The sequence below is a fragment of the Gadus morhua genome, unplaced genomic scaffold (genome assembly GCF_902167405.1).
Source record: "Gadus morhua unplaced genomic scaffold, gadMor3.0, whole genome shotgun sequence".
NCBI classification, from domain to species: Eukaryota; Metazoa; Chordata; class Actinopteri; order Gadiformes; family Gadidae; genus Gadus; species Gadus morhua.
This window is the reverse complement of record NW_021964040.1, coordinates 8,283-18,130: the sequence shown is the minus strand read 5'-3', so window position 1 is coordinate 18,130 and position 9,848 is coordinate 8,283. Positions and strand designations below refer to the sequence as shown.

General features: G+C 47.0%; 1 protein-coding gene across 1 annotated transcript; it reads right to left on the bottom strand.

The window, feature by feature from the left end:
- Positions 1-604: 604 nt before the first annotated feature.
- LOC115538937 (26S proteasome non-ATPase regulatory subunit 11B) lies at positions 605-8,271 on the bottom strand. Its single transcript, XM_030350151.1, has 13 exons — positions 8,124-8,271; positions 7,241-7,342; positions 6,464-6,660; positions 5,536-5,593; positions 5,044-5,238; positions 4,721-4,865; positions 4,308-4,368; positions 4,064-4,126; positions 3,553-3,678; positions 3,220-3,255; positions 3,057-3,108; positions 2,795-2,937; positions 605-1,892 (listed from the first exon to the last, which is right to left on the bottom strand). The coding sequence occupies exons 1-12, from the start codon at positions 8,212-8,214 to the stop codon at positions 2,795-2,797; spliced, it is 1,269 nt and encodes a 422-aa protein (XP_030206011.1). The 5' UTR covers positions 8,215-8,271; the 3' UTR covers positions 605-1,892.
- Positions 8,272-9,848: the final 1,577 nt, after the last annotated feature.

Here is a 9,848-nt window from a genome sequence, read left to right as displayed (position 1 = left end):
CATTTTTCAAAGACAATTCAGAGACAACTTCAAAAGAATCAGACTTTATTAATTCATCTGAACATCAGATGGTTCTCTCGTTTCACTCTGATTGCGTTCAACGTCTCAGAGTAGGTAGTACAATGATGAAAAACAAATGTGAGAATAAAGGATATCTTTCACCAATAAGGAATCATAATACTAACTTTTTACTTTCTTCAAGGCAAATTGTTTTAGGCTTTCTTTTGCTTTTTAGGAGTGGGATGAATTATTTTGATTCTTCCAATTAGAAATGGCCTAGTCAGGATGTGTGCTTGTCTTTGGGGCTCTAGATCTGCGTGTCAAGAAAACTAAATTGACGGCACGTATCAGAGCATTGTGAACAAAGGGCCTCAAACAAATAAACTTTAGTACCAATGTTTTGTACAATGACCAAACTTGAGTATGTACAATGACCAAGGCTTAGACCTAGAATAAACAGCCATGAACCGAACCCCAAATGGAATGCACTCTTTCTGCTGACGCCAAGCTTCAGGTTGGTTTGGTTTGAACCTGGTTGGTGTCAATTTAACACCGATACATTGCCACATCTATTTTAAGCAAAATAAATCACAATTCAAAGCCGTCATTGTTAACTGTCATTTAATGCCCTTTAATGTCGTGCGGCCTTACACCATTTGGCAACAGCAGAAAAAGAATCATAATTGAATTTCAAACAGTGGTCAAATCTCAAACCCTATAACACGAGGATTATTTGCCTCCACTATGTTTTATTCCCACCCCCCATTGATATTAAATACAGGCACATGGTCAACCCAGTGCAACGTATAGTTCAGACACTGAAAGGGGCATTCAATTGAGACTTACTACTGACCCTTAAACTTTTAGCAGCCTCTCAAATATGTAGGCCTATCCTGTCACTCATACCAATTAAATTCATTACGCTTATCTTGTTTTTGCAAGAGGCAAGACAAAATCCTTAAAATACAAAATATTTATTTCAAAAATGACTTCATAAATGACAGGGGGGATTGGGGGTTGAAATAATGAAAACCATACAAATGACTTGTTACTAGCATATCCCACTTGCGCTAGGAACTAAGAATGAAGAACTGATTTTAGGGGTTAGTCGGACGTCGCCATGAACCATCTCCACTTCTGCCTTTCTTACTTATACATGAAAAACCATTGGCAAACAGAAGGGTGAAATCAGTGGCCACCGTGGAAGGGCTGGATCCACTGGGCGGATTTATACGAGCAGACGAAGAACAAGAGAAAGGGCAACATCAGGGAGAGGGTGAATATGTTGTTGAGCTTCTGGAGCGGGAGCAGGTGGTTGGCGTTGATATGGCGGGCCCAGTACACTAGAGGGCGCTGTTTGACCAACACTTTAAATCGGTGGATGCCTAGTGTCTGAACGTCTTAAAAACAATGTGCCTCTTTAGAATATAAACCAGGAGGACAGAAAACCGTGTGCCTGCACATTACATTACAAACAGGTTGCGGAGGTCACACCCTTGAGGTTGCAGTGGAGTTAAAGTAGGGCTTTGTAAGCCCAATCTTCTGTATACGATATATATTATAGAACATATGTATTCTGAAACTTGTAATCATTTATTGGTGGTTGAACTGTTTTCCCTGATGGCCTGCTGGGACCAGTGCGTGTTGTACAGAATCCTGCATGGATATCAAAAACAAAAACAAAGAGACAAGGAGATGATGATGAAGTTTGTCCGTTGTGGGAGGGCGGGCGGGAAGAGGGAGAGATCTTTCGATTGGGCACTGGGAATCCGGTTTGATGCAGTTTGGGGGACGGTTGTCGCTCTCCCTAGTCCCTTTCTTAAAATATTACACACGCGGGTCACACGCACACACACACCTCCTCCATCTCTCTGCTGTGGTCACCGCTTGTTCTGGGGACAGGAGAGAGAAGCACGAGGTGAAGATGGGAACGCCTCGTCGGTCACAACGAAGCGTACCGTGCCCTTCTACAGCTGTGGACACCATGAGGCATGAGCTGTATTCCTGAAGGGCCTCTTCTCATGTACACTACAGTTCAAAAGTTCGGCGTCACCTACATACAATTTCACGTTTTCCAAGAACATTTTAACAGTGCTAACATAATTGCACAGGGGTTTTCTAATCAACAATTAGACTTTTAACAAGATTAGCTAAACCATGTACCATTAGAACACAGGAGTGATGGTTAGTGGAAATGGGCCCATGTACAACTATGTAGATATTTCATTAAAAATCTGCCGTTTCAAGCTAGAATAGTCATTTACAAAATGAATAATGTCTAGACTGTATTTCTGATAAATATCATATTATCAGTGCTTTTCTTTAAAAAAATAAGGACCTTAGTGACCCCAAACCTTTGACCATTTAATTTACAGTTAATATGCACTTCTCGTCAGCATGAGCTTACTGTTAAGCCAATCTAGAATGTATTCCCAGTTGGTTCAGCAACATACCCACTTGTACACTCTCAACAGCGGATTATACACAAAGAATACCTAGATTCATATAAATAACTAGCACATGAAACATGTGCTATTTCCTCATTTGAGTATACATTCATTTGTTTAACTTCATGTATTAAAACTAACGAGTACAATGCCCATTAAACCTACAATACCAGATAAAGAGAATGAACTCAGACAGTCCAAACACACTCCTATTCCAGGAGCAACGATGCATCACTTCTGTTTCGTCCATTTTATTTGATCATGTTTAAACGGCAAAAGTGGACCAGCGTCGACGGCGGTCGCCTCCACGCAGCACTGGCGTGTGGATGCGGTCGCAGCGCTCTCACCTATGTCAGCTTCTTGGCCTTGTTGTAGAGCGCGTCCACCACCTTGCTCATGTTCTGGATGGTCTCCAGGGCGGCTCCGTATGTCTTGTCCACCGGCGGCTCGTCGAAGATGATCAGGACCCCCTCGCCCTGATCCAGGATCCCTGGAGGAGTCGGCACAAGGGGGACGAGCGGGTTAGGGTTCTGGACGAGGGTTTGGGGGGGGGGGGGGGGAGGCTGGACCGGTGGGTCTAGAGAGACCTTCCCCAGATTAAAAACGTACCGTGGAACTTTTTATCCAGGATCATCTGTGACAGTTTCCTCTCCACATCCCCCTGGTGAGAATAAACATCAATGAAATCAGAGACCAGACGCGTACACAAGTGAAAGTAAAAGAAAAAGTGGATCAAATGAAAGCGAGACATGCACGTTGAAGATATCTATACCGTTGAGAGTTTGATGATTTCTGATATGTGAAGTATCTGAAAAACAAAAGAACAATTCACACATTAGACGTGAGCCGGACGGCTGGGACATTATACTAATGGACGTTACTAATGTTAAACCACCGCCTGCGAGTGCAAAGGGTCACAGGAGGCCATGTGTTCAACCACCTCTAGAAGTCAGCGTTACCCTTCATGGTGAAGAACTCTGCCCCCCGCTAACCGGGTCACGCCCCCCCCACTAACCAGGCCACCCACGTAACCGGGTCTCGCCACTAACCAGCCAATCCCACCCCCGTAACCAGGGTTAGGGTGGTTAACCCTGGCTAGCGGTACCTGTACTCTGGAGAAGGGCTCGATGACCCTGATGAGGTTCTGTTCCAGCAGGTTGTCGTAGAGCGTCACCAGGTGGGAGCTGATGATGGGGTCGTCCTTCAGCTCTGATCTGTACTCCGTTAGCGCCTGGGGGGGGGGGGAGACAAATCACAGATGCTGAAACCGTCCCACCTGGCCTCACAAGGGGCATCAGGAAAGAAGTTCACGTAGAACAGGGAACTCGCAATAAAATTAAAAGTGGAGGTGAAATGGTGTCAAATCACTCGTCTGCCTTTCAGTCACTTGGCAAAACCACAAGAATATCCTGCCGCCGTCAAGTTAGAACGTGGAACTAAAACGCATGAATCGTCATTAACTGAGAATTAGAAACCAATTCAAGACGAGTGGCAAATGTTCAAAGCGATCCTTGACGCACTCATTATCCTGCTGAGAAAAGACGAGGCGGCACTGGACGTGATGTGCCAAGTAGACCAGGGCACTCCAGAGAGCAAGGCAACAGAAAGGCTCTTACCTTTTCAAAGTCCGCTAATGATCTGTTCTTGCTGGCCTGGGCGACACATTTCATTGCGTCTGTCTGAGAGAAGGAAGGCGAACGGGGTGAAAACCGCCAAACATTATTGGAGGGGAAGCCATTAAGAGCTGCGTTGATGCCTTTGAACAACACGTACATATTAGTAACTATATTGTGTAGTTAATGAAATCAAAATAGTTTAAAAGAGTGTAAAAAGTTGAACTGAGCGTAGGCGAGGCCTCACCTGTCGCCCGGCGTGCCGTAAGCCCAGCTTGCCACTGATCAGCAGAGGCACCTCCTCTGGTCTGAAGAGAGAGAACACCAACATCTTCATCACAACACTGTGCTCGTATAGAACCACAAAGAACTGCCTTAAGAACCCTACTGCTTATATTAGGCCAGTAAGAAGGCTACGAGGGCGGCATGTGGCTCAGGAGGTAGAGCGGGTTGGCTCGTAACCAGAAGGTTGTTGGTTCGATCCCCGGTTAATGTCGAGGTGTCCCTGAGCGAGACACCTCACCGTGACAGCTCCTGACGCGCCGGCTGTCGCCTTGCATGGCTGACACGGCCCACTGTGCCGTTGTAAATACAGGTGGTGTATACCGTCAATGTTAAAACCCCTCTTCAGATCTTTAACCCATTAGTGAGGTCTCTTACGAGTTGAGGACGATCTTGCAGAGCAGCATGTATTTCAGTGCTGTGACCGCCCGGGGGCTGTCGATGGAGTCGTAGCCCTCAAAGGCCTCAAAGTAGTAGGAGTAGGCCGTCTTCCAGTCCTTCTCCTCAGCTGCGTGGATGATCCCTGCAACGCAACCGACAAGTTCAGAGTCAAGTCATGCAGCGACGGTACCAGACCGTCGTCGACGGACCGTCCATCTGACGAAGGTCCGGGGCCAAACAGAACGGTTGATAAACACGTTGCTGCACTGCTGAGAAACCGAGCAGAACAAGATGGATGGATGGATGGACGGCTCACTTACCGGACTGCATGTCCAGAGCTGCCTGGAGCTTGGGGGGGCAGTAGATGCCGTTGGCGGTGGTCCTGGCTGAGGTGAGGGCCGCGCGGGCCTTGGGCAGGTTGCTGAGAGCGTGGTAGGTCTTGCTCTCCAGCAACTGGACCTCCACCAGCAGAGCTTTGTCGTCCATCTTCTTCAGCTCTTGGAGCAGCTGGGTGCCTGGTTGGAAATGAAGAGGAACGCACAGTGAGGAAAATAGCAAGGACAACAGTTATCAAACAAAAGGTATAATTTATCACTGAACTGTGGGGACGGCTAAAAACGAAACCAGAGTTATCTTAAGACAGTATTAACAACGGGCAACTCTCAACATCCTTAATGGCAGGTCTGCAACCCAGAGCTGCCATGTGGTTTCCTGTATCCTTTGATAAATGAACAACTCCCATTTGCCCAAATGGAAAAAATTAGTTCTGTTGCTGTGCCAACACAAAAACCCCGCAGCCTGGAGTCTCTTACCGAGAGAAAGGGCCTCCGGGTACTTCTTGGTGTCAAAGTAGAGCGAAATCAGTCGCGCCTGTTGAAGAGAAATACGAAGACACGGTCAAAGTTATTATTTAGTAAACCAACAGGTGCAAGACAAGACGCTTCACACATTATACTGGCAGGTCTCAATGTAGGTACCTCCTAAAGCCTAGGTACCTAGACCTACCAGCGATCAACTAACCCCAATTTACCCCTTCCAATTCATTATTCTGTCTGTTTTAGCGTGTTGCGCTGACTACAATTGAATGCCTGGATTAACCCGACAGTTAACCGGCCAGCAGCCCAGTACGTTTCTCCACCTAGATCTGTGCTGGATAGTTGGGCAACGTTTGATTCAGTCCCCTGGGTAGGCTGGTGGACTGATCTATCCAGCACAGATCAAGGTGGACACGCCCACTAGTGATGTCATATGGGGCAGATTTTCGAAACGGCTTGTGAGGCTAATCACACTCACACCTGGAGGTATAATATGCCTCCTTTAAGGGAGTTTTCTCTTGCCCTCTGAGGGGCTAGGGTCAGTCGGGTGTCATAAACACACAGCCTGTTAAGCCCTTTGAGACTGAGGCTGTGAATAAGGGCTAGACCTTTATCTTCCGTACTTCCTTTATCTTCCGTATTTAAACGTACTTTTGTCGAACTTGTTTAACTGTTTGTCTAATGTTAACTTATTAGTTTAGCGTAAATATATTAGATCAGTGCCTGCAACTATTGGCACAGATGCACGTTTACCCCATCTACCCTCAACTGAGGTTATTTTTTATGTTGGCATGACGGTGGGCATAAGCAGTTTTATTTCCATTGTTGTGGATACACTAAACTTGACTTTGAATAACCCTTATGCTCTGTAGCATTTAGAAAGTAAAACTGTAGCATCCGACTCCTGTGCGCGGCGACTCCTCACCTCGAGCGCCTGTCTGAGGAAGGTCCTCTTCTCCGTCTTGGCCCACTCGATGCACTCCAGACACAGCTCCACCTCCTGGCCCGTGGCCGCCTCCATGTCCAGGAACAGGTCCAGCAGGGAGCGCACCAGACGGGCCGCCTTGGCCTTGCTGATGGAGATCAGGAACGGCCGCACGAACTTCAGCAGACCGCCCAGCTCTGTGGGACATGGTGAGAAACGTCAGCGGGTTGACGGAAAGAGTCACCGAGTAACGCTCGGCCACTCTGTATCGTTAAATGAGAACAAGGGAAATCTAGAAAAAAGATAAAACGACCGACGTTCAAGACTCACTTGGTCACCTTGACGCTGCATAGCCTCCCCCCTTAACCCTCCTACGCACTTGTTGTCTGTTGTGAACGTCCTGGCACTTAATGAATGCACTTATTGTATGTTGTACATAATGGCACTTTAAAATACTACTTAGCCCGGTGTTGAAACTTATCCTAGTTGTATACGGTGAATGAGTTAACCTAGCTATTGTTAGTGCTTGCCACTTGGTTCTATGAACATCCTTACTGTACGGACAGCGATATATTGTTTCTCTTTCTTCTGACAAATGGACTTATGTGAGTCGCTTTCGATAAAGGCTAAGGCTAAATGCCCTTAATCTAAATCATTAGAAGAAGTTATACAAGTAGTTATACATTAAAAAAAAAGCTACATTTGCTAAATAAATTAGTGATGCACGACTCTGCTCTCCAGATGGCTCCAGGAGGTCAGACGATTAGAGAGGCTCACCTGCAGCCTGTCCCGTCTTGGCCAGCAGAGTACCCAGCTCCAGGATGCTCTGTTCTTTAACCCTGACGGCTTCTTCATCACTCTCCTGGACATCTCTCCTCACTGTTGGAAGGACAAAAACCAGTCAGTTGAGCTCAGGAAGCTTCTGAACCAACACCTCCCGGCGCCTGCCTGGTTCCACGCAGCGGGTATTTCAGTGTTGGTGTTGACATGCGATCCGTCAGGGAGCGTTTTCCATTGGTTTCATCAGACCAGGAACACCAATCCCAGACCCGTTCAGGGTCAGGGTTCAACCTGTGTCCAGGATATGCTGTGAGCTACAATGCTAGTGTGACAAGGCAGGAGCAGCCGGGATAGGGATGCTAGCTTCATTAGCTTATACTGGATCCACCAGAAACACACAAACGCTCCCAACACCGCCGTGAACGTTTGATGCTGAACACTTGACAGCGATTGAACCGCACATGGCTCAAAAGAGAAACAACCCCATTGTGGTTTGACCATGAAAAAAACAAAGGGTTTGATGACATGCCACCAAAACGTTTCACAACAATAATGACCAGGCTAGCCCGAGAAGAAGCTGCTATCAAAGGCCTTTTAATTAAATCCAACACACACAAACCCCTTCACCCCTCATTGACATCCTGTTCATAGTTCTGAGCAATAACACTTTAAGCACATTCCGGAGAGGGCCACTACGGGACCCGTTCAGCTAGCCCCTTAGCTAACGGTTTGTAGCTAATGCTAACGCTCCCGTCCTGCAGTGAGTCAGCAGCACGGACCGGCTTGGGGGGATAGCAGCTAGCCTAGCCTCGTATCATATCATCCGTGGCTTTTAAAAACGTGTAATAACGAATGACCAGTGCCGTGAGTCTGTAGTTACCTATCGAGTGGAGTATGTCGATGGAGGCGCTGGAGTCCGTGGTGATGAGGGACTGAGCCCTCTGAAACTCGACTACCGCTGCGGCCGCCATCTTGCTATTCAAATCCCGCCCCTGGTGGTGGAGAGACGTCTGGCATCGCGTGGGGAGCGGCGTAAGTACGTGCAAGTCACGTGGTCTCGTCACGTGACGCGTGCTTACGTCGCTCCGCCGATACTCCGCTGCGTCGATGCGCCGCTCGGTCGCGCCGCTGCACGCTGCACCGCCTCGCCGCTTCGCTGCTCCAACGCAAGGTCAGATGCATTGTGGGAAGGGACATTCATTCATGTGCATTAATAAATGCACAGAAACAATAGTTTTTTTGCAGAAATAATCTTTGTGGTGTGTTATTAGTCATTATAAAGAGATATTCGTATTACTTTATCCACGCTCATCACAGTCACGTGATAAAGATAAACCAACCGTTTTTTATTTTTTATTTAAGTTTTTGCTGTTAGCCTTATGACTGGAGTGTAAAACTGAAAGGAAAATACGTTACACAACTGTTGGTTCCTTTGCAAAAGCAATTGCATATTAACAAAATAAACGATGGGAAGAAAATATATTTTTTTTTAAATAGGCCTAATAATAAAATAGGCATAGGCCTACATACAGTAGGAAATAACCAATGGGAAATGAAACACATTAGCCTATTTACTCAAATAGAAATAAATTAAAAATATATACATATAAAAAAATAAAAAATAAAGAAATAAACCCATTCTGTCGTATAGGCAAAAATGCATACAATAGGATGGAGAAACATGCGTAGAATGAGTTCACGGGGTTCACTTCGCTCCTATAGACTTGTGATTGGACAGGGCTGCAGAAACAGAACCCAGTCTGGGCGCACAGCGGCGCCCCAGTACCGCCCAGTCGTCCCAGTCAGCTCGAGACCGCCGCTGCACGCTGCAGATCCCGCAGCATCCGCGTCGCGCGCCAAGGACCAGCAGCGCATCTCCTCCACAGCGTCCGCATCTCGCGCGAGGAGGACCAGTAGCGCATCCTCATCCCAGCGTCCATTCCACAGTTGCCCATCGATGCCTGCACACCGAAGCATCGGGCGTGTTTGACGTTAACGTTGTTTTCTTCCTCTCGTGTTCCCGGATTGGATTGTTCTGCGTCTTTACTCGATTCGTGGAGATATTATCCGTCTGGATCCGGTCACACACGGAGGGCTTTGACCAAATACCATCCGCGCATCACCGCAGTGCGATTGTTTTTCCCCACTGAGCGAAACACAAACATCTGGTAAGTGGCCCATCTTCTCCCGATGCCTCCCAGATTAAACCATCCTCCGCATAATTTAGGCAAAGTCCTCAATAATATGATATTTCTAAATGTTACAGGCCGAAGGGGACATTTGAGGCTAAATTCTAATATTGTAGTGTATTGTATTAAAATAGATTCGTTAAGGGAGCCTCCGTAGAGGGCGCGATAATAACAGGACATGGTTTTTACTGTACTGGGAACCGCCTCGACGCAGACTGGTGTTCAGCACCATGGAGAGCACTGGTGTACACAAGCCCGCATGCTTGAGGAAATGCGCTTTATTCAGGACACCATCCTGAGGGACAGCGAGGAGACGAACGGGTCCGAACCTGGTGATCTCTGGTTCTGCGTGATGGAATGAGGGATTTGTCCGTCCTTTCCTGTAATGCGCCACCGTACATAACTCTAGTGATTGA

What these genes read in the sequence shown, in the direction of transcription:
- LOC115538937 (XM_030350151.1), bottom strand. Translation starts at nt 8,214, where the DNA reads ATGGCGGCCGCAGCGGTAGTCGAGTTTCAGAGGGCTCAGTCCCTCATC. An exon ending in CATTAGCGGACTTTGAAAAG is followed by an intron (nt 3,679 to 4,063) that starts GTAAGAGCCTTT and finishes CCCCCCCCCCAG; the next exon opens with GCGCTAACGGAGTACAGATC. An exon ending in AAATCATCAAACTCTCAACG is followed by an intron (nt 3,109 to 3,219) that starts GTATAGATATCT and finishes TATTCTCACCAG; the next exon opens with GGGGATGTGGAGAGGAAACT.